A 20,391-nucleotide genomic window follows, 5' to 3' on the forward strand; every position below is an offset into this window, starting at 1 on the left:
CGTTCCAAAAGTCGCAAATGACGTCGCGTCAAGCATCTCATGCGACTCAACATCACCCAAACCACACCAACAATGCTGTCCCTCCGCCTCCCCCGCCTCACGCGCGCACTCTCCACCGCCGCGCCCCTCCGCACATCGTTCAAGTCGGGCCCCCGCCCGCCCGCGCTCCCAGCAGCCGAGCAGGCCGAGTTCGACCGGCTCGTCAAGGCTGCCGAGGCGGGCCAGTCTGGCACGGTGTCTACCAGCGTCGAGGAGCTCGAGGCGGCCACGACGCACCCCGATGCGCGCAAGGGCCCCAAGCCCGAGTTTGAGGGCGACACGAACCCCAAGACGGGCGAGATTGGGGGGCCGAAGCAGGACCCGTTTATTGCTGGTAATGCCGACTGGCAGTTTGGCGGACGGGTGACGGTGAGTCTGAAGCGAGCGTGCGTGTGTGCGCCTTGGTGCTGACGAAGCAGGACTTCTAGGCGCGCGACAAGACGTATGAGGCTCGGGGAGCTCTGGGACGTTCGGCTCTGCTTTCGCCAGTCACCAACTAACCCCGCATGTATGATAGTCTGGCGTGCAATGCCCTACGGGTTGATTAACGACTGACCACTCTAACGGCGTGTTTGAGACGTGTGCATGGGTCTATGGGAGGGGACACGACTCTCTACGCTAGAGGCGAGAGCCACGCCCGCTACACCACGGCCAACAGCTTTTTGTTGATCTTGAGCCGTGCCGTAAAAATGCAGACGGCGCCAGCGAACACAACAGCGCCGGAGAAGGCGCCGGCGTACTGGAACCCCTTGCGGCCACCGCCCCCGGCGCTCAGCAAGGCGCCGTTGATAGGCGGTCCCGACAGCGTGAAGAAGGCCATGATGCCGTACGTGAGGCCGACGCGCGCGCCAATCTGGTGGGGGAGGGACATTTGCGCGACGCTGGGCGGGACAAGGCTGATGATGATGCCTGCCACGAAGCCGTAAATCGGCGCAAACGCAAGCAGCGCCGGCACCGAGTTGAGCGGGATCCAGAAGGCGAGCAACAAGATGCCGGTGAGCGACGCGCCGAGCGTGATCGAGTTGAGCCGGCCAAACTTGTCAGCGACGCCTGCGAACCCGCGGCCGAGTGTCGAGCCGGCGTTGAGGATGGAGAGCGAGTAGAAGGCGAGGTTTGACCCCGCGCCCAGCTGGGCTGCGTGCGTCGTGACGAAGAAGAAGGGCATGAACATGCCCCACGAGGCGAGGGCGACGCCGACGGCCAACAGCGTAAAGTGGGCCTCTTTGAGCGGGCTCAGGAGGCCGGCAAACGACTGCGCCTTGCGCCGCGGCAGGCGCGTGCGGACACAGGCGACCGCGACGCCGAGCAGCGCGAGGGACAGGAATCCCGCCGTGCGGAGGGCCCACCCGAAGCCTGTGGTCGTTAGCCGGTAAGTGGGCTACGCCCGCGCACGTACCAATCTCGTTCATGAGCCGCTCCAGAGCAATGGGCCACAACGTGCCCCCGAGTCCGGAGCCAGCGACGACTATGCTCGTCGCCAGTGCGCGCTTGCGCTCAAACCACTGCGACGGGGCCGATACGGTCGGGTGGAAGATCATGGCTGAGCCGATGCCGAAGAGGATGCCTTGGGCCAGCATGAACTGGTAGTATTCTTTGCACACTGCGGGGTGTGTCAGCGCGTGACAGTGGGGATGTGCGCGCTTTCGGTGACGAGGAGTGGGATCTCGGGGCCTTTGACGACTGCTACAAATGCTTTGGAGACGTGCCGGGCTACAAACTGGGGTTCTACACTACGCCGCCAAGGTGCCACTCACAGCTCGTCATCATGATCGCGAGTACGAACAGGCAGGTGCCCGGCACGAGCAACGCCTTGGCACCATACGCGTCAAAAAGGCGGCCACTGAACAGCCCCTACACAGGTGTCAGCGTTGCTAGTGCCAGTGTCAGTGCCCAGACTCACCCCGAAGAAAAGGATGAACTGCTGCACCGAGCCGATCCACGAAATCGTCGACGACGAGTAATGTGCGAGCTGGTGCGTCTTGTAGTATGCCTGGAAGACACCGAACGCGTTGGCTGGGGTGGGATCAGTAACAGCCCAACTCCCAGTCGGCTTACCCAGTCCAAACTGTACGAACGAGGCGCAGAACCCGCCAAAGACGGTAATCCACGCGTCGAACCCGCCGTCTGGTGGCGGACCGAGGTCGTTGCCAGCCTTGGGCTCTATCGACAGCGCCACTGTCGCTGGCGTGCTCGCGCCGTCGCCTGTAGACGGCGCGACCACGTTCTTCTTCTCGATGTCGATGTCTTCTGTCGAGCTCATTCTTGCACTGCTGTGAACAACGTGCCCCGATAATGTCTTGCTTTTAGCATCTTATAGCGCCCAAGTCGCCACCACTTGGATGGGAATGAAGTGCCTCGTCCGGCCGTATCCCCGTGTTATCGCCAGATTTCCGGCGGTCACTAGCGGGTTAAGCGTTTCCAATTCCTCTACATGCAGTATCGTGTCGTGCTCGCCCTGTCCGACATGAGCTGCCGCTCTATCGTTCGGCCCGATGCATTCGAGCACAGCGCAGCGAGGTCGCGCCACTTGAAGCGGAGCAACCTCGCCGAGAGACTGACTGCCGGCCGATTCCCCCGGCGCCGAGCAAAATGCTCCTCGCTCCACCGGCCGACTTAACAGCGTCGACTCGTTTCCATCTTGTCAACAACACCTCCACGATCCCATTCCTACCGATGTCGGACCCACCTCGCCGACGCGCAGTAAACACATGCACCCGCTGCGTGCGCCTCAAGCTCAAGTGCGACCACGCACGCCCGTGCGGCGCGTGTGCGCGCTCACACGGCGTCCAGTGTGTGTACGGCACCCCCGCCGCGAGCGAGCCGACAGACGACGACGCGGCGCCGAGGCCCCGCAAGCGCCATCGCGCCGTGCTGGTGTGCACGCGCTGCAAGCGGCTGCGGGTCAAGTGCGACCAGGCCAAGCCATGTGGTGCGTGTGCGGCGGCCAAGCGGGGCCACGGGTGCGTGTATGTGCCGTGGCCGGACGAGGAGGGCGCACCTGGTACTATGCCGCCGCCGACGAGGGCAGCGCCGACGACAACGACTACAGTGCCCGGCGGGACGAGGACACACTCGGCGCCGGCGACTGCGCCGGCCACGCCCCACCGCGGTCTGGAGCACGACCATACGGCACTGCACGCCCACGCGCGCGCGATCGGGCTCGAGGACGACACGCCGAGCAACTACCACAGCATGCGCGCGCGCATCGCCGAGCTCGAGGCGCGGCTCGACGGGCTGGCCTCAACCGTCGCGACGACGCCGGCAGCAACCCCCGCGCCTGACCTCCTGTCGTCCTTCTCGCCCTTTGCGACGGGCGAGCTCGCCGCGCTGGCGAGCCGCTTCCCGCCGCCCGAGGAGGCGAGGCGGCTGCTGCGCGACTTTCTCAACTTTGACCTCATGTTCCGCTTCGTGCATGTCGCGAGCTTCCAGCGGCGGTGTGAGGCTGCGCTAGCTGCGACGTCTTGGGAGGACGCCGACGCGCCGTTCATGGCAATGTTTGCCGGTGCGCTGCTGGTCGCGGCGGCCAGCACGACGGTGCGCGCGGCGAGCGGGAGCATTGCCGCGCGCACGGCGGCAGAGGGCCGCGAGGCCCGCCTCCGCGCACTCATGGACGCGCTCATGGTGTTCTGCGAGGACCGGGGCGAGCTCGGTCTCGACTACGTCCACGCGCGCCTCATCGCCGTGCTGACACACATGGCGGGCGAGACGTCTTCCCCGGCCAAGATGTGGCTCGCGCTCGGCAAGGCGAGCTCGGCTGCACTCCTGGCCGGCCTGCACCGCGATCGCGCGGGCGAGGCCATGTTCGACAGGGAGATGCGGCGGCGTGTATGGTGGCAGATTGTGTTTCTGTCCATGTGAGTGGTGCGTACCTGTGGTAGCGCTCACACCACAGCCTCACTGCCGAGCGCATGAACATTGGCTTCAGGCCCGTGTTCCCCCCCGTCCCCCGACCGGCCATCGTGGCTGACGGCGTGCTCGACACCCTCTCGGCAGGCGACGCGACGACCTCGTGGACCGGCATCCCCGAGTGGGGGTACATCGACGCCAAGCTGTTTTGGATCGACTGGTTCACCCAGCGCGATGAGCTGATGGCAGACGAGAGCGTGCCTATACTCACGCGACTGGGCAACGCCGCCGCACTGATTGACAAGCTCGGCGCCGCGATGCCGGGATACCTCACGATCGACAACCACCCTTACCACTCACCGCCATGGGTGCACCTCCAGGCTGTGATTATGACAATCGCGCTCGACGAGGCGCATGTACATCTTTACCGGCCGTACTTTGGCGCTGCGGACCCCGAGCTGGCGGCCACGGCGCTGTCGAAAGCCGTCGACGCCGCGCACCGGCTGGTTCAAGACATCCGCATGATGACGACGTACATGCTCTTCTCGTGGATCGACGCGCCGACCACTGCGCTGTGGACATACGGCATGAAGAGCTTCACAGGCGGCATGGTCATGGCGTATGCGCTCCTCTCTGGCCCGGACGACCCCCAGCGCGACCGGAACCAGGCCGACCTCGACCTCGTCATCGGCGTGCTCAAGTCCAACCTCAACATGGCCGGCAGCTCGCGCAGCAACGCGCAGGCGCTGCGCACGCTCGAGGGCATGCGTGGCACCATCCTGGCGCGCAGCGGTGTCGACACAGGCGACAGCAGCGCCGCCGTCGGCGACCCGGGCGATGTGGTCGATCCGTACACTGGTCGCACGGTGCCCCTGCCACGGGCGGTCGAGGACATTGACGTTCCAGGCGAATGGATCGAGTGGGACGTGCTCTTCCGTGAGCTGTTCCAGGGCGCGTTGCCGCTACCAACAACGTAGATATAGGACGATCCATGCATCGTCAGTGTGCATGTGACAACAGCGCGTGCGGGTGGTGCGCGATACAATAGTCGGCGGGGGATTAGGGGAGCAGGAGTGCCGGAGGCGCACTAGTAGCGGCCGAAAGCAAACGAAGGGCTCTTGAGCGGCGGGGCTGGCGGCGCGTCGTCCCGCTCCTCAGCCTTACGCATGAGCGCGCCGTAAATCGGCGCATGTTCCGCCGTCCGCTCGACCTGCAACGCGCTCGGGGGTTCACGCAACGGGCTGCGGGGACTGGAAGGCACGCCTGCCTCGCTCGACACGGACGAGCCCGAGCTCAGCGTCGGCGGGCTCACCATGGGCGGGGACGCGCCGAGCGCCACGAGCGCCGCGTCCTCCCGCAGCGCCATGAGAAGGGCGTGCTCGTGTGCCGGGAGGGCGGGCGGAGTCGGAGGCGGGCGCTTCTCGCTCCATCGCTTGGCAAAGTTTGTCCTCCTAGGAGCTCGTCAGCGCCAAGACCGACGTCACCACTCACCGGACTTTCGGCACTGCCTCGCGCGCGCGCCGCAGCTCGCCAAGCTGCCGCTCGTCGACCATCTCCTTGAGCACACCGAACGCCGCGGCTGCCGCGCGCGCGAGTGAGGGGTGGAGAATCTCCTCGTCGAGCAGGCCGAGGCCTGCGTCGCTCGCCGCGTCTGGCCTGCGGCTCCGCGCGCGCCGCACGACGTCGGCACACACGGCAAAGGCGTAGCTGTTCATCACGGGTGGTGCGGGCTCCCTGTGCGAGCAGCGGAGGACGTAGTCCCCGATCTCGGGGCTCGGCGCGAACGACAAGGGTATGGCGCCGGTCAGCTCGGCGCGCGAGAGGGCGTCGAGGTGTTGCGCGAGGTGTTCTGCGGTGTGTGAGTGGGAAAATCTGGAAGCCGGGGGCGACACGCACCGATCGACCAGAACGCCTGCTCCGCCACGCCCGACACCCACGCCACGATGGCCAGGTGGCGCGCCTGAGTGTCCGGCGATGCTTGCCGCCCGGCACGCTTGTTCGCCGCTGTGATGGTCTGCACGTCGTGCAGCGCGAGGAGGACGCGCTCCCAGTCGCCGACGAGCTTGGAGAAGGCGTACGCCATGTCCGCGCGGGTTATCTTGGCGTGGGCGTGTGAGCGTGGAAACGGGGTGGGGCGCCGCTGAGATGCCGGCGACGGGGGTAGTTATGGACGGTAACGACGCCGCTGCCACCTCGCCGCGAGCACAGGCGCCGACTCACCCAGCACACCCTCCCCCCCTCGACCCAACGAAAGACACTAAAGAACACCTTGTGCGCCTTGCCGCCGCCATAGGCCCCCTTGTACTTGTACGTCACGGCGTCGCTCTGCCCCTCGTGGAGGAGGTATGCAGGCGGCGAGGCGCGCGGGGCGGGGGTAGCGGCGAACTCGTAGTCTGCTGGCCATTCGGGGTGTAGCGGCCACGGGAAGGCGACGCCTTGCCATGGTGTCGGGGACATGGCTGCTGGCGTGAGTAGTGGTGGATTAGTTGTGAGTAGAGGAGGGTCGACAGAGTTGCGCGCTACGAACAATTATTTAGCTACGTCGCGCGCTGCGCTCGCTGTGCGTGAGAGCGCGGCTCACACAGCAGTAGCGGCAGCGCAGCAGCGGTAGACACGAGATCTCGCGAGACAGAGCATGACGCCCGCTACGTACACACGGCTTGGCACAGCGCGCGCCGCAGCAGCCGCAGCGCCCGACCGACTGACGCGAGTGAAGCTGAGAGACTGCGCGCGTCAGTTTGTTGAATTGGATCACGCGGTGGGCTGGGCGCGCGGCTGCGTCTGGAAATATCTGCGCTAGTGCGCCGGCGCGGCGGCCTGCCTCGGCAATGCAGCGACAACAACAACAACAATCAACAACAAGCTTTACGTGTACCCCGGCGCCTATTCGGTCTCCGAGCAACAAGGGTCTGTGCATTCGCCACGTTGGCTACACGTGTATGTGGCGTGGCGTGGCTTACGTCCGAACCCTGTCAGTTGACCTCGTCGTCGGAAGTCCGGACCGGCGGCGTTGTGACTCCGTTCTGTACGCTGAGGGCCGCAAAGTGACGGCAAGTGCGGTAACAGGCGGGGCGACATCCCCAACCACAACGCCGTACGGCCGGGCCAGACTCGGGTGTCATTAAAACCTCTGCTGCAGTTGTATCTCTCTGTATCTCACTCACGCACATCGCATCGCACACAATGACAGTAGCAACAGACTATGCCGACACCAAGCCATTGCTGATCATCGTCATGGTGAGTGGGAAGCTGGGCAGCGGAGGCGGCGACGTCGTCGTCGAGGCTGGCTCCGTCGTCGACTCTCACAGGTCGTGTGCTCACACTGCAGGGCCCGGCATCATGGTGCGCACCCTCCTCGGACAACTGTGCATAGCAGCCAAGCTGACCCAGCCCAGCGGCAAGAGCACCATCGGCGAGGAGCTCGCCGACAGCCTCCACATCCCCTTCTACGACGGCGACGACCTGCACCCCAAGGCCAACGTCGACAAGATGAGCGCCGGCCACCCGCTCAACGACGACGACCGCCTGCCGTGGCTCAAGCTCATCCGCGCCCACGGCGAGGCTGACGCCCGCCGCGCGTGGGAGAATGGAGACGGGCGTAACCCCGACAAGGAGCGCGCCGAGGGCAAGCTGGGCCGCCCGGCCATCGTCATCACCTGCTCGGCGCTCAAGAAGTGGTACCGGGATATCCTGCGCGGGGACGCCGAGGTGCCCCCCGGAGAGCACAACCATGTGAGTGTGCGCGAGCGAGCAGCCGGAGGCTGCGAGCGGAGCGCAGGCGGGGTTGAGTGGATGGCGAAGAGGTGCGTCGACGTCGTCGCTGCGTCGACACGCACACACCGCACCGGCAACGATGTTACCTTTCAGAATCGCTCCGAGCCCTCGGGCAGGAGGACAACACGATAACTGAGCCGCTACGACGTGCAACAGCGACGTCGTCCCGCCCCAGCCACCGCTGCCTCACCGACGCAAGCACAGCGCTGACACCCCCTAGCCCAAACTCCGCACCATCTTCGTGTACTGCAAGGGCTCCGAGGAGCTGCTCAAGGCGCGCATCGCCGCGCGCGTGGGCCACTTCATGAAGCCCAACATGCTGGCGTCGCAGCTCGCCACGCTGGAGGATCCCTCGAACGAGCCGGGCGTCGTGGTTGTCGATATTGCTGCGTCAAAGGAGGAGGTCGCGGAGCGCGCGCTGAGCGGGACGCGCGCAGTCGTCAAGGAGCTGGACGCGAGGGGGCTTTAGGTTTCGTTTGTCTGTCTGTCTGTCACTGCATGCACTGGGTTTCTGGAGATGTTGTCGATGCATGGAGAGCCGGTGGGCCGATGGTCGCCGCTCCGGCGTCCACCTCCACCCGCCTCCACCCGAAAGTTGGACCATCTCGCCTTGTCATCGCAACATCCACCACAATGACAATACCGCCCGCACGCCGCATCGCAGTCCTCGGCGCAGGCTTGTCCGGCCTGACAGCCGCGTACCGCCTCTCGACGCTGCTGCCAAAATCCCAGATCTACCTGCTCGACGGGGCGCGGCAAGGCGGGTGGGTCAAGAGCGACAAGCACGCCGTGTCGTTCACCACGCCGGCCGGCGAGCGGCTGCAGGGGACAATAACATGCGAGGCCGGGCCGCGGAGTATCCGGCCTCGCGGCGGCCCCGGCGCACCAGCGATGCTCAAGCTTGTGCGTATGCGCTGTGGGCTTTGCTGACCCGACAGATCCGCGACGCGGGCCTCGAAGACGCGATCGTGCCCATCCCCTCCTCGCACCCCGCCGCGCGGAACAGATACCTCCTCACCCCGGCCGGCCTGGAACGCGTCGCTCCGACGCCGCTCGCGCTGCTCAAGCCAGCCTCGGCCTCGGCAGCGCTGGTACGCGGGGCCGCGCTCGAGCCGTTCCGCCGCTCGCCGCAGCCCTACCCCGCCGACGAGAGCGTCGCCTCGTTCTTCAAGCGGCGCTTCGGCCCGCGCATCGCACATATCGCCAGCGCGTTCGTGCACGGCATCTACGCGGCGGACCCCGCGAGCTTGTCGTTGCGCAGCGCGTTCGGTATCCTGCACGACGCGGAGAAGAAGTACGGCTCGGTGGTCCTTGGTATGCTGAGGGGTGTCGCTACGCCAGAGGCCAAGGCTGCCGAGGCGGCTGCGTGGGCAGAGCTCGGGGAGCTCGGGAAGAAGAGGGAACAGTGGAGCATGTATGCCCTCTCTGGGGGCATGCAGGCGCTCACGGCCAAGCTCGCGACCGAGGCCGCCGCGAACGGCGTCGAGGTGCGGTGCGGGGCTGAGGGCCGCGTGAGCGGGCTGACGAAGACCGCCGACGGCGTAGAGGTGAGCAAGCCCGTATGCTACGGTCCAACTGACGCCAGATCGCGCTCCCAACGGGCCCGCTATCCGTATCCCACGTCGTCTCGGCGCTCCCGCCGCGCCAGCTCGCAGGTCTCGCGCCGCAGCTCCCTAACCTGACGGCCAACCCGTCCACGACCGTCGGCGTGGTCAACGTAGTGTACCCCCTCCCGCCGGGCGACATCCACCCCGACGGATTCGGGTACCTCATCCCGCGCGATGACGCGAGCCAGCACGCGGCCCTCGGGGTGGTGTTCGACTCGACCGCGCTCCCCGGCACGGGGGACGGCTCGCTCGAGGGCAAGCTGACCAAGCTGACGGTCATGATGGGCGGGCCGTACTGGGGCAGCTATGGCGGAGCTGCGCCGTCCAGCGCAGACAGCCTCGTCGCGCCGGCGCTCGCGCATCTGCAGTCCACGTTCCCCGTGCTGCGCGGCGTCGAGCCGCTGCTCGTCACGCCCCACCTGAACGCCGAATGTATCCCGACCTACGCGCCAGGCCACGGCGCGCGCCTGCGCGAGACACACGAGGCGATCGCGAGGGACTGGGACGGGCGGCTCAGCGTCGTCGGCGCGGGGTACGGCGGCGTCAGCGTCAACGACTGCGTGTTGGGTGCAGAGCTGGTCGCGGGGGCTTTGGGCCGCGGAGAGGAGGGGGTGACGGGTCTCGAGCGGTGGGCCGAGTGGGAGTAGGAGTAGGCGGGAGATGAAGTCAGTACCACAGCATAGACCACTCTGCATTGCATCAAATCCAGCCGCCACACGCCTACGCTACGCCCATGCATGCCATTTTCTATTGCAGCGACTTGACGAAGGCCTGGAGTCGGGTTAGCCGCTATGCAAGACATCTCCACCCCACTCACCGACTCGAGCTTGGACACCTCGGTCTTGAACGCCTCGACCTCCTTCCAGCAGTCGAGCGGGCGGTCGGGGTTGGCCCTGGGCGGGGGTTAGCACCGAACGGAGCGCGCAGCGCGGAGTGAGGTGTGTGTGTGGGGAGGCGGGAGGGACGAGGAGAGGAGGAGACGGAGTAGCCGAAGATGGCTCGGTAGCGCCGTCCCACACACAGCGCCGAACGTAGTCCGTCTCTGCCTGCCACTGCGCACTCCCCTTCTACTCCCACGCCCTGCACACTCTCGCCCACCCGCTCGCCTGCTACGCAGGCTCGGAGGCTCGTGACTTACAAGTAACAAGCCACGACCCCCTCCTTGGCCTTGACGACCCCGTTGTCCAGACGCGTCTTCTTGTCCTCGACAATACGCTCGACCTTCTCGCGCACCTCCTCGATGTCGCGCCCGAGCACATCCGACGAGAGGCCCTTATCGCGGTCGAGGTTCTCCTTCTCGAGCGCGCTGCTGATGCTCGACAGGATCTCGGCCTCCTTCTGCCTCAGCGCGGCGGACTCGGCCGCGAGCTTCTGGCGCACGAGCTCGTCGGTGGAGCCTGCTGTCGCTGCCTGCGGGAAGGCGCCGGGGTTGGCGAGGCGCTGGATCAAGGTTGGGGAGAACTGCGCAGGTTGAGCGTTAGCAGTGCGAACGAAGGTGAGTCGGCGAGAGGGCTGGGTCAGGCAAAGTGCCGACGGTGGTAGCCCGCCCCGCCCGCGCCCGCGCTCACCTCAACCGACGTCCCGTTGCCCTCTGGCGCTGGCGCGTTGACGACGTGGTCCGCTCCGTTCTGGCTCGACTGCGCGGCGCCCATGGTGAGTGAGTGGGGTGTGGAGTGGAGTAGTGAGTCCAAGTCGCAAGTCGAAGTGTCGATGTCGTCGATGGCTTGGGTTTCCGAGATGTCCGAAGGGTCAATTTGATCCCGCTTGTCCGCCCGGCCAAAAGCAAAAGGTTAAAGCCTAGTATGGGGCTCGAACCCATGACATTTTGATATCTTAGTAGTAAGAGTCAAACTATCTACCGACTGATATAACCAGGCAACGAGGAGGTCCTCGAATTGTTGTTCTCCGGATTTTGCAGTTGTATATAAAGGACGATGGAAAGCGAGACTTGGCTGTGTGAGGAGTCCAAAGGAGCCTTTTCCCCCTCAACGTCACCCACTTTGATCACATGCATTCGTGGGGTAGTCTGTAGAGTGCCTGAGTTGTGTCAGATACACTCTGCCCGTTTTGAAGAGGACGGCGGCGTGCGTTGTTGCGGAGACTGCTTGAGCCACACGAGCGAGCGCCAAAAGTGGAGGGCGTGCTGGAAATCGCGTCGCCCTGAGCTGAGCGGCACTCGACACGAACGGCTGTCCATCTTGATCTCTCGCTTTCTCTCCAACAACAACAACAACCATGAGCTTGGTGAGTTAGCTATTCGACGAATTGCAGCTAACGCTCAGCTACGACCAGAGGACGAGGGCGACGGAATCGAGGTTGCATGGGGTGGGTACCATGCGCCCCGAGTGCTACCCGCTCACACACGCAGAGGACCAGCAGCGCATCAATACCTTCTCCAAGCTTAACAACCGGCTGGCAGACATCAAGGACCAGCTGAAGGTCAAGCAGGTGGGTGCGCTGCGAGCGTGCCGGAGGCGTGCGAGCTGCGGGGTGCCGTGTGCTCGGTAGCGAACGCGGCGCACGGTCCAACCGCTAGCGGCGTAGGCGTCACGAGCAGCCAGCCAGCCCCCTCCGTCCAGCTCACGCTCGCTCCGCTCGCATTTGTTAACCCACGCCCAGGAGGAGAAGGAATACTACGACGACCTGTCGATGGAGCTCGAGCTCGCCGACGACGACAAGCCCGTGCTGTACAAGCTCGGCGAGAGTTTCTTCTCCCTTTCGCTTCCGGCAGCGAAGAAGCAGCTGCGCGGGGACACGAAGCGCGCCGACGCGGACATTGGCGAGCTCGAGCGCCGCGCAGACGAGTGCCAGAGCGGCATGAACGAGCTCAAGGTGCACCTGTGAGTTGGCAACAATGCCTTGAGCTCACGCCCCCAGCTACGCAAAGTTCGGCAAGCAGATCAACCTCGAGACGTAGTGCATGTACTTCATAATCTCTGCCGCGTGGGGCGAGCTCTATGGTCCCCTAGCTGACGTCTGCTGGCACCTACTCTCTATGTCGACGCCTCACCGCCCTCCCCCTCCTTTCCCCGCCCCTCCCTCCGCTTGACCTTCTTCGCGCGATTAAGTTTCCTCCGTCGCTCCTTCTCCCACCTAAGCTCAGCCTTGGAGCTCGCGCGGGCCTCGGCCGCCAGGCGCTCCTTGCGGCTCGCGTCCTCTTTCACCGCCTCCCCCTTGCCTCCACCGGCGGCAGACGCAGTGTGCACGCCGTCGAGCTCACCGCGGCGCCGCATGAGGTCGAGGCGCTCCTTGAGGATCTTGCGCGCGACGGCGCGGTTCTCTTCGCGCGAGCGTGTTGGCTGGGCTTGGACCCGCAGTCCGGTGGGGAGGTGCGTTAGGCAGACGGACGAGTTGGTCTTGTTGATTGCTTGCCCTCCGGGGCCGCGGCCTGGGGCCGGGGTCAGTGGGTGGAGAGGAGAGCACTGTGGAGGGCGAGGCGACTCACCGCGAACAAACTTCTCCTCCAGCTCGGACTCGAGCAGGTCGGGCACCTCGTGCCGGCTCAGCAGGCGGTTGAGGTGCTTGATCGAGCGGGGGTTGGGTGTGCGGCCGGCGGCGGGGGCAGGCTCGGGCTGGGGCGTGAGCTGCGTTCTACCCGTGTCAGGCAACTCACCACAACAACGCTCACGAACACCCCCTCCTCCACCTCGTCGCCGAGGTTGAGCTCGTCATCCCACGCCTCGTCGACCTCGACCTCGTCGAGAAAGCCCGCCGACTCTTGGGACGACGGCTTGGTGGCGTACGCGCGCGGCGTGGAGCGCCAGTAGCTGCAGCCGACTGCTGGTGGCCTGTGGAGTCGAGGTGTGCTCTGAGCGGACACGCGGACGCTCCGCGCCGCAATGCAGAACAGCGGACGCAGCGACATGGTCAAGCGAGGTTGAGTAGAGAGATGAGCAGCAAGTCGAGTTCGTCGATGCGGTCATGTCCGCGTCATTAGAAAATCTAAACTCCGCCGACTACACCCGATTAGGACCACTCATTAGCGGAATCAAATCTTGATTTCCAAGGGCGGTTAATCGGCCCGATGGTCGAGTCGAAAGTGGGAATCCGATCCGACTCGTGCAGCAGTGTCTCCATTGCAACTCTCTTATCTATCTCTCGTTACATCGGCTCGACGTCTCTCTACGCATCTCTCCTCTCACCTCGTCTCCCCAACCTCCCCTCTCCCACACCCACGCCATGCCAATCCTCGGTCTCAAGTCCAAGGGCCCCACCACGCCGGCGCACTTCGCCCTCGAGCCGCTCATCCGGCCCAACATCCTCTCGCTGGTGCCGTACCGCGCCGCCCGCGACGACTACAGCGACGGCGTGCTCCTCGACGCCAATGAGAACGCGTACGGCCCGTCCCTCGCGGCCGACTTTGGCAAGCTCGCCTCGACCGACGCGGGGGCCGCGACGCTCAACCTCCTCAGCGAGGCCGAGCGCGCCGTGCTCAACCGTTACCCGTCGCCGACGCACGACGACCTCAAGCGCCGCATCGCCGCCCTGCGCAACCTCCCTAACGAGGACTGGGTCTTCCTCGGCGTCGGAAGCGACGAGGTCATCGACATGCTCTACCGCGTCCTCTGTGTCCCTGGCAAGGACGCCGCCATCACCACCCCGCCCACGTACGGCATGTACGCCGTCTCCGCGCAGATCAACGACGTTGGGGTTGTGAAGGTGCCGCTTGTGCTTGAGGATGGAGCCTTCCAGCTCGACGAGGAGAAGGTGAGTAGCAGCGGGCCGGTGGGCGAGCGTGGCTGAGGGGAGGGGTGGAGGCGGTGAGGGCTGCTTGGATGTGCTCGCCTCTAAGCGCCGGCCTCATGACGACCTCAACGGTGGCGCTGCCTCTCAGTCGTACTCGGGGTTACATGTGCAAACACCTCCACACACGCCACACTCGTCGCTGCGCTCCTCGTGTTCGTTGTGCTGACGCCCCCAGCTCGACGCCGCATTCAAGGCCACCCCCAACGCCAAGCTCCTCTTCATCTGCTCGCCCGGCAACCCGACCGGCACCCTCATCCCCCTCGACGCGATCAAGCGCATCGCCTCCAACCCCAACTTCAAGGGTGTCATTGTCGTCGACGAGGCCTACATCGACTTTGCGCCCGAGGGCACCTCGGCCGTTACTCTCGTCAAGGAGTACGCCAACATTGCCGTCTCGCAGACTCTGTCCAAGTCGTTTGGCCTTGCTGCCATCCGCCTCGGCTACCTCCTCGCGTCGCCCGAGCTCATCCAGATCCTCACCAATGCCAAGGCGCCGTACAACGTGTCGCTGCCTACCGCGTCGCTCGCGCTCGCGTCGGTGTCGGAGTCCGGACTCGCCGTGATGCAGAAGAACACTGCGACGCTCGTGGCCAACCGCACCGCGCTCATCGACGGCCTGCTCAAGATCCCCGCCATCGGAAGGGTGCCAGGCGGCAACCACGCCAACTTTGTCCTTGCCGAGGTGCTCGACAAGCCCGGCGGAAAGCCCGACAACGCGCGCGCCAACGCCATCTACAAGGAGATGGCTGAGAACCGCGGCGTTGTTGTGAGGTTTAGGGGCAACGAGCCAGGCTGCCTCGCCTGCCTGCGTATCACTGTCGGCACCGAGGAGGAGAATGCCACGGCGTTGGCGCGGTTGTCCGAGTTGCTCCAGTGAGAAGAAGGCCGGGGCAAGCTGGGGCGAGGGTGTGAGCCCGAGCGGTGGCGGGTGGCGTCGTGTCGAGCTGCAGAAACAATGCAGCTGGCGTCTTGTATCCCCCCACCGCGATCGTAGACAATGATAAAATGGGCAGTTCGGTGCCCGGGTAGCCTTTGCAATGCATATGTTTGGGACAGAAAGAGGGCTTGGTGGGGTGTGATGGAGTCGGTCAATGGGCGTTACGTAATCACCTGAGATGGCTGCACAAACACGCGCCTGCTTTTCAACTCGACTGTGTTGTCTTTCTCTTTCCATCAATCTCACTCTCAACCACCAGTCTGTAAGTTCGACAACAACCGCCATGTCCAACGTCTTCAAGGAGTCTAACGGTGGGTACGGGGGCGGGTGCGCGGGGGTTGCATGGCCTGGTGGAAGCAGCCCCCACGCCGGTGGATGTTGAACCACCCGAAGCCAAGTTGTTGTGCTCACACCGGCCGCTCCACAGCCCAGTCGACTGTCAACCAGGAGGGCGGCGCCCCCCAGCCTTCGTTCTTGAAGAAGAAGGGTCTCCTCGGCGCTGCGGGAGCCAAGGGTCTTGGGTGAGTTGTTTGGTGTGTGGATCGGGGGGCGGGGGGGTTGGGGGGCCGAGCGGGAGGAAGCAAACATGGCCATGTGTTGAGTGATGGTGCCGGCTCCGGCCCTGCTCTACTCGCTTCCTCTGCTGCATCACTGCACAGAGTGCAGCGTGTGTCCTCCGAAGCTATCTCCTAGCCCCGGATGCTCGCACACACCACCAGCACGCACCCCACTCACACCCCGCACAGCGGTGTCACTTCGTCGCCCACCGACAACGTCATGTCGCCCATCTCGGCCAAGCTCAACGGCGCCAAGCAGCGCCACTTCTCCAAGTAAGCTGAGCACCCCTAACCTAGCTGACACATACCCAGGGGCAAGCCGATGCACCTCGCCTCGCAGCTGAGCAGCCTGGCCGCGCAGGCATCGCCCGCCAACTCGCCCGTCCCGGCCGAGAAGAAGGCGCCGCGTGCCGAGTTCTAAGCAGCCGACTGCTTCTAGACAATCTAGACCGCTACATCTAGAACAAACCATATCATAAAGCTGCGCTGCGCCGCGATGTGCCCCGCCTGTCATCGACCATCGTATTTTCTGCCCGCCAGCGCTCGACCGACCGACTCCGACTCCGACCCGATCTCGACCCCCCACCACCACAACCTCAACCCGCCCCCCACGCCTCCACACCCGAAGCTAGCGTGATGCATTGTATGGGCGATGCGGCGCGCCGTGGCGTGCGGCGTGTAGAGGGCTGGGATTGACACTGCTGATCAAATGACTGATGCAGGGAGGAGGCGAGCAACATTGTTTTCTTGGGCGGGTGTAGTGCGGCGTTGCAACGCTGCCGCGGTGGCCCATCTGTCACAGGCCCTCGGTATCGGTGGCCGCCGCCCTACGCCTCGTGCTAACCCCGAAGATTCCTCGCCCACACGCACGCGCCGTGCAGATGGCACCAAGCTCGAGCCACAGCCCATATGAGGAAGTGAGCAGCCCACGCTCCAAGCACACCAATGTGCTAGCTTTGTCGGCTACGGAATAACAGTTGTACTGTTACTCCCTCTGGCCCGCACGGCGGGGGTTCGAGCCCGCAAGCTGGATCCGGACCTGTCTCAGGAGGAAGGAGATTGGCGGCCGGGGTCTGGGAGTGGGTGAGATGCTCTTTTATGGGTGCTGGCTGTCTGTCAATGGAGCCAGCGGGTCCGCCCGGATCGACGGTAGGCCCGGGCATGTGGGCCTAGTCATCGGTGGCAGACCAGATGCTATCGTACACCCCTACAAGCCATTCACTAATTGTCCAGAGAGATCTTCCGCACACCCATGTCGCTCAGCTCGCTGTCGCGATGCCGGCTCGGCACGTCGTAGCCCCACTCGGCGAGTAACACAAGGCTTCGGCGGAACCCGCCCCGGAAGCGGCGGCGCACATGTGTAAACTCCCAGATCAACCAGGTCGTGATCAAGCCCCAACAGAGCCACGCGAGCGCCAGCGCAACGCTAATAACTGCTCGCAGCGACCGGCCCTCCTCGGCATACCAGAGCACGACGAACGTCGTGGCCACGGCGAGCGCGACGACGCCGAGCAGCCAGAAGACGCCGAGGAAGCACAGGTCGGCGAGGACGGTGACGAAGGCGGAGGCGGGGCATCGGGCGCGGACGACGAGGCTGGGGGTGTGTGTCAGCGGTGGAAGTGGAGCTGGGCCGTGGCGACTCACAAGGATATCAGGTATACCGCCAAGGGCGCGAGCCACGCCAGTCCCACAGCGGCACCGACGCTCGCGTCTGACAATGGCGGGTGTGGCTCGGCCGCCCACTGGCGCTTGTACGGCACGGGTTCTGGCGGGGCAGTGGGCTCTGGCGGCGCCTGTATTGTTGCTATTGTCGGCACGACGTCCCGGCGCGTCGGCGCGCCCGTCCGCGTGATGGTCGTCGTCCGCACCGGCGCGCCGCCGCTGTTCCACCCCTGCGCGGCGATCGTCTGGGTGTACGTGTACACTGTAGGCTGGGTTATCCTGTCGTAGTCGGCTGCGAGGCCGGCGTGAGCGGGCTGGCTGGCTGCGCGGAACGACGACTCACACTTGCTCGTGGCGAAGGTGTACCCCATCAGCGGGAGCGCGAGCAGCGTGCAGCCCAGCAGCGCTCCACACAGGCCGGTCTGGATGTGGATCGCGGAGCGCATCGGGGGCGGGGTGGGGCAAGCATGCTCTAGCGGCGGAGTGGCATAGATGTACATATGTACTTGGGTGTAGTGCACGCCAGTCAGACGGAGACGGAGACGGACAAGTGCACCCAGCCGAGGCAGTGACGGGCATACCGACACTGCCACCCCCTGCCCCGCGCGGCCCCGGTGCGGGCGGCGACGGGGCCGCGAGACCGCCGACCACCGTCAATCGTGCCCAGCGCAGATACTTGTGCTTGTTGCGACGGTGTGATCGGGCTGCTGATAATTAATGCTTGGGAGGGATGCATGCACTGGAATAGAAGGGTGTGGCGAGTCGTCATCGCCTCAATCACCGACTGGCGGCTTGCGTCCTCGCCTCGCCGTAGCTCCGAGCGAGGCTTAGTGTTGCACTTCGCGCTCGAACTATGCGGTGAACAGCACTGGAGGCCGAGCAGCGTCGGGGTTGTCCACTCGTCGTCGGGGAGCTCTGTCGTCACCATCGAGCCCAGGGAGCGGGGAGTCGAGCGGCGCGTCGAGCCGACGCGCCGAGCAGCCTGCCCATGGGCCACATCGCGCGCACACCCGGCGCGGTGCGGCTCCGAACCTGCACGCAGGCTACACAGCGAGCGTCAAACGCCTCATGGTAGCGAAACACGCCCTTCACCCCACCCCCGCCAGCGCGGACCGTGAAGTGGTCCTTCCACCCCGCAACGGGCAGGAGCACGCCCACCTCGGCACAGGGGATGATCCCAAAGCCGGCGCAGTAGCCAGGATCGCCGAGCACGCCGACGGTATCGTCGCCAGCGATGTCCAAGGCACTACCCGGGCAGGCAGCAAGATCAAACGGCATGTCTCACTCAGTTCACCGATGATCCGTGGCAGCTTCCGGCGGCACAGTCTACCACCTCCTTCCTCGTCCATCCCATCGTCCTCGTCATCTACGACCCTCTGCATCTCATCTACAGCACATTCTGCGCCGTGTCCAGGAACAGACCTGTATGCATCGGCCTTGACATTAAGGTGGACGATGATGTCTTCTCGGCGCGGTTCAGAACACTCGCGGAGGGTTTCAGCCCTTCCGCGGTCTGTCGGTTGAAGCTGTCTGCTGGAACCGCAGCCTCCCGGGTTACGGCACACGCACTGTCTCGCACTCTGTCATTGCTGCTGGGTGCGTTTCTGGCGCTCGCTCCACTGCTCATGCGGCGGGACTCCCGCCCTGGTTTGAGTTCGCCGGGCGAGACAACATTGCGGGCGAGGCACTGTGCTCGGCCCAAACATCGCAGCAGCAAAGGCGATGGCGAGCAGAGGTGCCGCGGCAACATGCACAGGACTGTATTCTGTTTTACTCTTGATCTCTTGCACGTACGCACGCATTAACGATGGTCACAGTAGCAGCGGCAGGCTTGCTGTTCGCGGCCTGCGCGGCAGCCGCACCGACATTGCTCGACTCGCGCGCCGAGGACATACTCGCGGCGTCCCTCCTGCAGACCCGCGACCTGCCTATCGACCCACAGACGGCTGAGGCGATTGCCCAGCAGGCCGAACGCGGCTTCCTCGACGGGCTGTTCAACAACAAGTACACGAACGGGCCGGCATTCGACGTCTCGGCGACAAGCGGCGAGTGGGCACAGTGGGCACACTACCAGGCGTAAGTGATGCCACCATCAGCCAGCGAGCGTACGTCTCGCTCACACCACGCCACAGCGCCGTCTATTGCGGACCCCAAAAGTTCAACAACTGGCAGTGTGGAGCCAACTGTGACGCAGTAGGCCCAAACAACGTCGTCGTCGGCAGCGGGGGCGACAACGAGGCGAATCCGTGGTGTGAGTGGAGTTGATGGCAAGGTTGTTGTTTTAGGCGTCTCGCTCACCGCACCACCCAGGGTACGTTGTCGACCGCGGCGACACGCTCGTCATAGCCATCACGGGCACCAACACGCAGTCGCCGTTGTCGATAGGCGTCGACCTCAACTTTTTGCTTGTTCCGCCGGACCCCGCTCTGTTCCCCGGGGCAGCAGGTGTGCTCGTGCACGCCGGGTTTCACGACGCGTTCCGTCGCATGGCGCCGGGGCTGACGGCCGCCGTGCGCAAGGGGCTCGCGGCGGCGACGCCAGGCACTCGGCGGCGCGTCACCGTGCTCGGGCACTCGCTGGGCGGGGCAATCGGGCACCTCGTTGCTGTTTACCTCGCGCGGTTGCTAGGCGACCAGGCAGACGTGTACGCGCGTGTCTTTGCGTCTCCACGGGTCGGGAATCCCGCGTGGGCCAACTATGTCGACGCGACGCTCGGCGACCGCGCCCAGCACATTGTCAACTTCAACGACCCGGTGCCGCACCTGCCCCCCAAGGACTGGGGATGGCGCCAGAGCTCAAACGAGGTCTGGATCCCACAGATCGGCAGCCCCGAGCTCCGCCTCTGCAGCGGCCAAGAAAACACCAAATGCTCCGACTCGCTCAACTTTGGCTTTGCGCTCATCACCAGTCTGATCAAGTACATGGACGCTGATGTGCATTCCGGGCCGTACGCCGGCGTCAGGCTCAAGTGTTAAAGGTCTTGCTTGTTTCGAAGTTATGGGTCCGAGGAACGGGGGGTAGTGCGGGTGGTGAGTATCAAGCTCGAGGGTTTCGGATTTTGGATGGGCGGCCGCGACGTAGACTTTCGGGGTGGCGTCGACGCCATACCGGTCAGCCTGGACATGTGTATGTATTCCAGCAGTGGCAGCCGTCCAGTCATCTAGGGAGATGTGCGGGGCAGTGAGGTAGTAGTGGGCGCGGTGTACATGGTTTCGGGAATGCG

At 64.8% G+C, this 20,391-nt stretch overlaps 13 protein-coding genes and 1 non-coding gene across 14 annotated transcripts; 8 read left to right on the forward strand and 6 right to left on the reverse strand.

Annotated features, from left to right (window-relative positions):
* Positions 1-63: 63 nt before the first annotated feature.
* Positions 64-544, forward strand: SDH8 (Succinate dehydrogenase assembly factor 4, mitochondrial). Its single transcript, XM_062770380.1, has 2 exons — positions 64-408; positions 459-544. Exons 1-2 carry the CDS (start codon positions 73-75, stop codon positions 465-467), a joined length of 345 nt encoding a protein of 114 aa, XP_062626364.1. The 5' UTR covers positions 64-72; the 3' UTR covers positions 468-544.
* Positions 545-606: 62 nt separating this feature from the next.
* Positions 607-2,432, reverse strand: asaE_6 (MFS transporter asaE). The gene is made up of 5 exons (XM_062770381.1): positions 2,095-2,432; positions 1,940-2,052; positions 1,794-1,890; positions 1,436-1,639; positions 607-1,392 (listed from the first exon to the last, which is right to left on the reverse strand). The coding sequence occupies exons 1-5, from the start codon at positions 2,297-2,299 to the stop codon at positions 680-682; spliced, it is 1,332 nt and encodes a 443-aa protein (XP_062626365.1). The 5' UTR covers positions 2,300-2,432; the 3' UTR covers positions 607-679.
* Positions 2,433-2,712: 280 nt separating this feature from the next.
* On the forward strand, positions 2,713-4,903 carry OAF3 (Oleate activated transcription factor 3; the record flags this gene model as incomplete). The annotated part of the gene is made up of 2 exons (XM_062770382.1): positions 2,713-3,893; positions 3,932-4,903. 2 exons carry the CDS (start codon positions 2,713-2,715, stop codon positions 4,860-4,862), a joined length of 2,112 nt encoding a protein of 703 aa, XP_062626366.1. The 3' UTR covers positions 4,863-4,903.
* Positions 4,904-4,972: 69 nt separating this feature from the next.
* Positions 4,973-5,968, reverse strand: LOC62_03G003851 (uncharacterized protein; the record flags this gene model as incomplete). Its single annotated transcript, XM_062770383.1, has 4 exons — positions 4,973-5,095; positions 5,198-5,336; positions 5,377-5,734; positions 5,782-5,968. 4 exons carry the CDS (start codon positions 5,966-5,968, stop codon positions 4,973-4,975), a joined length of 807 nt encoding a protein of 268 aa, XP_062626367.1.
* A 1,070-nt stretch (positions 5,969-7,038) lies between these two features.
* On the forward strand, positions 7,039-8,176 carry SPAC4G9.12 (putative gluconokinase). The gene is made up of 4 exons (XM_062770384.1): positions 7,039-7,122; positions 7,214-7,227; positions 7,281-7,617; positions 7,880-8,176. The coding sequence occupies exons 1-4, from the start codon at positions 7,069-7,071 to the stop codon at positions 8,126-8,128; spliced, it is 654 nt and encodes a 217-aa protein (XP_062626368.1). The 5' UTR covers positions 7,039-7,068; the 3' UTR covers positions 8,129-8,176.
* Positions 8,177-8,292: 116 nt separating this feature from the next.
* Positions 8,293-9,913, forward strand: hem14 (Protoporphyrinogen oxidase; the record flags this gene model as incomplete). Its single annotated transcript, XM_062770385.1, has 3 exons — positions 8,293-8,562; positions 8,598-9,206; positions 9,245-9,913. The coding sequence occupies 3 exons, from the start codon at positions 8,293-8,295 to the stop codon at positions 9,911-9,913; spliced, it is 1,548 nt and encodes a 515-aa protein (XP_062626369.1).
* Positions 9,914-10,013: 100 nt separating this feature from the next.
* AN8690 (MICOS complex subunit mic19) lies at positions 10,014-10,958 on the reverse strand (the record flags this gene model as incomplete). The annotated part of the gene is made up of 4 exons (XM_062770386.1): positions 10,835-10,958; positions 10,405-10,727; positions 10,084-10,159; positions 10,014-10,037 (listed from the first exon to the last, which is right to left on the reverse strand). The coding sequence occupies exons 1-4, from the start codon at positions 10,916-10,918 to the stop codon at positions 10,014-10,016; spliced, it is 507 nt and encodes a 168-aa protein (XP_062626370.1). The 5' UTR covers positions 10,919-10,958.
* A 102-nt stretch (positions 10,959-11,060) lies between these two features.
* LOC62_03G003855 lies at positions 11,061-11,143 on the reverse strand. The gene is given in 2 exon segments: positions 11,061-11,096; positions 11,107-11,143. It is a non-coding gene; the product is annotated as a tRNA-Lys (tRNA).
* Positions 11,144-11,493: 350 nt separating this feature from the next.
* On the forward strand, positions 11,494-12,205 carry GIM3 (Prefoldin subunit 4). The gene is made up of 5 exons (XM_062770387.1): positions 11,494-11,510; positions 11,549-11,591; positions 11,635-11,714; positions 11,886-12,106; positions 12,144-12,205. Exons 1-5 carry the CDS (start codon positions 11,502-11,504, stop codon positions 12,181-12,183), a joined length of 393 nt encoding a protein of 130 aa, XP_062626371.1. The 5' UTR covers positions 11,494-11,501; the 3' UTR covers positions 12,184-12,205.
* Positions 12,206-12,259: 54 nt separating this feature from the next.
* CL065 (putative peptide chain release factor C12orf65, mitochondrial) lies at positions 12,260-13,131 on the reverse strand (the record flags this gene model as incomplete). The annotated part of the gene is made up of 3 exons (XM_062770388.1): positions 12,260-12,654; positions 12,712-12,838; positions 12,880-13,131. 3 exons carry the CDS (start codon positions 13,129-13,131, stop codon positions 12,260-12,262), a joined length of 774 nt encoding a protein of 257 aa, XP_062626372.1.
* Positions 13,132-13,342: 211 nt separating this feature from the next.
* On the forward strand, positions 13,343-15,073 carry his3 (Histidinol-phosphate aminotransferase). The gene is made up of 2 exons (XM_062770389.1): positions 13,343-13,973; positions 14,188-15,073. Exons 1-2 carry the CDS (start codon positions 13,446-13,448, stop codon positions 14,887-14,889), a joined length of 1,230 nt encoding a protein of 409 aa, XP_062626373.1. The 5' UTR covers positions 13,343-13,445; the 3' UTR covers positions 14,890-15,073.
* Positions 15,074-15,186: 113 nt separating this feature from the next.
* On the forward strand, positions 15,187-16,229 carry LOC62_03G003859 (uncharacterized protein). Its single transcript, XM_062770390.1, has 4 exons — positions 15,187-15,260; positions 15,377-15,470; positions 15,696-15,779; positions 15,819-16,229. The coding sequence occupies exons 1-4, from the start codon at positions 15,233-15,235 to the stop codon at positions 15,925-15,927; spliced, it is 315 nt and encodes a 104-aa protein (XP_062626374.1). The 5' UTR covers positions 15,187-15,232; the 3' UTR covers positions 15,928-16,229.
* Positions 16,230-16,727: 498 nt separating this feature from the next.
* LOC62_03G003860 (uncharacterized protein) lies at positions 16,728-17,614 on the reverse strand (the record flags this gene model as incomplete). Its single annotated transcript, XM_062770391.1, has 2 exons — positions 16,728-17,100; positions 17,151-17,614. The coding sequence occupies 2 exons, from the start codon at positions 17,612-17,614 to the stop codon at positions 16,728-16,730; spliced, it is 837 nt and encodes a 278-aa protein (XP_062626375.1).
* Positions 17,615-18,975: 1,361 nt separating this feature from the next.
* Positions 18,976-20,143, forward strand: LIP_1 (Lipase; the record flags this gene model as incomplete). Its single annotated transcript, XM_062770392.1, has 3 exons — positions 18,976-19,244; positions 19,301-19,419; positions 19,479-20,143. The coding sequence occupies 3 exons, from the start codon at positions 18,976-18,978 to the stop codon at positions 20,141-20,143; spliced, it is 1,053 nt and encodes a 350-aa protein (XP_062626376.1).
* Positions 20,144-20,391: the final 248 nt, after the last annotated feature.

The sequence above is a fragment of the Vanrija pseudolonga genome, chromosome 3 (genome assembly GCF_020906515.1).
Source record: "Vanrija pseudolonga chromosome 3, complete sequence".
NCBI lineage: Eukaryota > Fungi > Basidiomycota > Tremellomycetes > Trichosporonales > Trichosporonaceae > Vanrija > Vanrija pseudolonga.

Bases quoted from the DNA above. Each gene is read 5' to 3' on its own strand.
- SDH8 (XM_062770380.1), top strand. From the start codon at position 73: ATGCTGTCCCTCCGCCTCCCCCGCCTCACGCGCGCACTCTCCACCGCC.
- asaE_6 (XM_062770381.1), bottom strand. From the start codon at position 2,299: ATGAGCTCGACAGAAGACATCGACATCGAGAAGAAGAACGTGGTCGCG. The intron at 2,053-2,094 runs GTAAGCCGACTG...ATCCCACCCCAG, and splicing joins GTTCGTACAGTTTGGACTGG to CCAACGCGTTCGGTGTCTTC. The intron at 1,891-1,939 runs GTGAGTCTGGGC...ACACCTGTGTAG, and splicing joins AGTTCATCCTTTTCTTCGGG to GGGCTGTTCAGTGGCCGCCT.
- SPAC4G9.12 (XM_062770384.1), top strand. From the start codon at position 7,069: ATGACAGTAGCAACAGACTATGCCGACACCAAGCCATTGCTGATCATC. The intron at 7,618-7,879 runs GTGAGTGTGCGC...GACACCCCCTAG, and splicing joins CCCCCGGAGAGCACAACCAT to CCCAAACTCCGCACCATCTT.
- GIM3 (XM_062770387.1), top strand. The intron at 11,592-11,634 runs GTGGGTACCATG...TCACACACGCAG, and splicing joins CGGAATCGAGGTTGCATGGG to AGGACCAGCAGCGCATCAAT. The intron at 12,107-12,143 runs GTGAGTTGGCAA...TCACGCCCCCAG, and splicing joins AACGAGCTCAAGGTGCACCT to CTACGCAAAGTTCGGCAAGC.
- his3 (XM_062770389.1), top strand. From the start codon at position 13,446: ATGCCAATCCTCGGTCTCAAGTCCAAGGGCCCCACCACGCCGGCGCAC. The intron at 13,974-14,187 runs GTGAGTAGCAGC...TGACGCCCCCAG, and splicing joins TCCAGCTCGACGAGGAGAAG to CTCGACGCCGCATTCAAGGC.
- LOC62_03G003859 (XM_062770390.1), top strand. From the start codon at position 15,233: ATGTCCAACGTCTTCAAGGAGTCTAACG. The intron at 15,261-15,376 runs GTGGGTACGGGG...GCCGCTCCACAG, and splicing joins CGTCTTCAAGGAGTCTAACG to CCCAGTCGACTGTCAACCAG. The intron at 15,471-15,695 runs GTGAGTTGTTTG...CACCCCGCACAG, and splicing joins GCGGGAGCCAAGGGTCTTGG to CGGTGTCACTTCGTCGCCCA.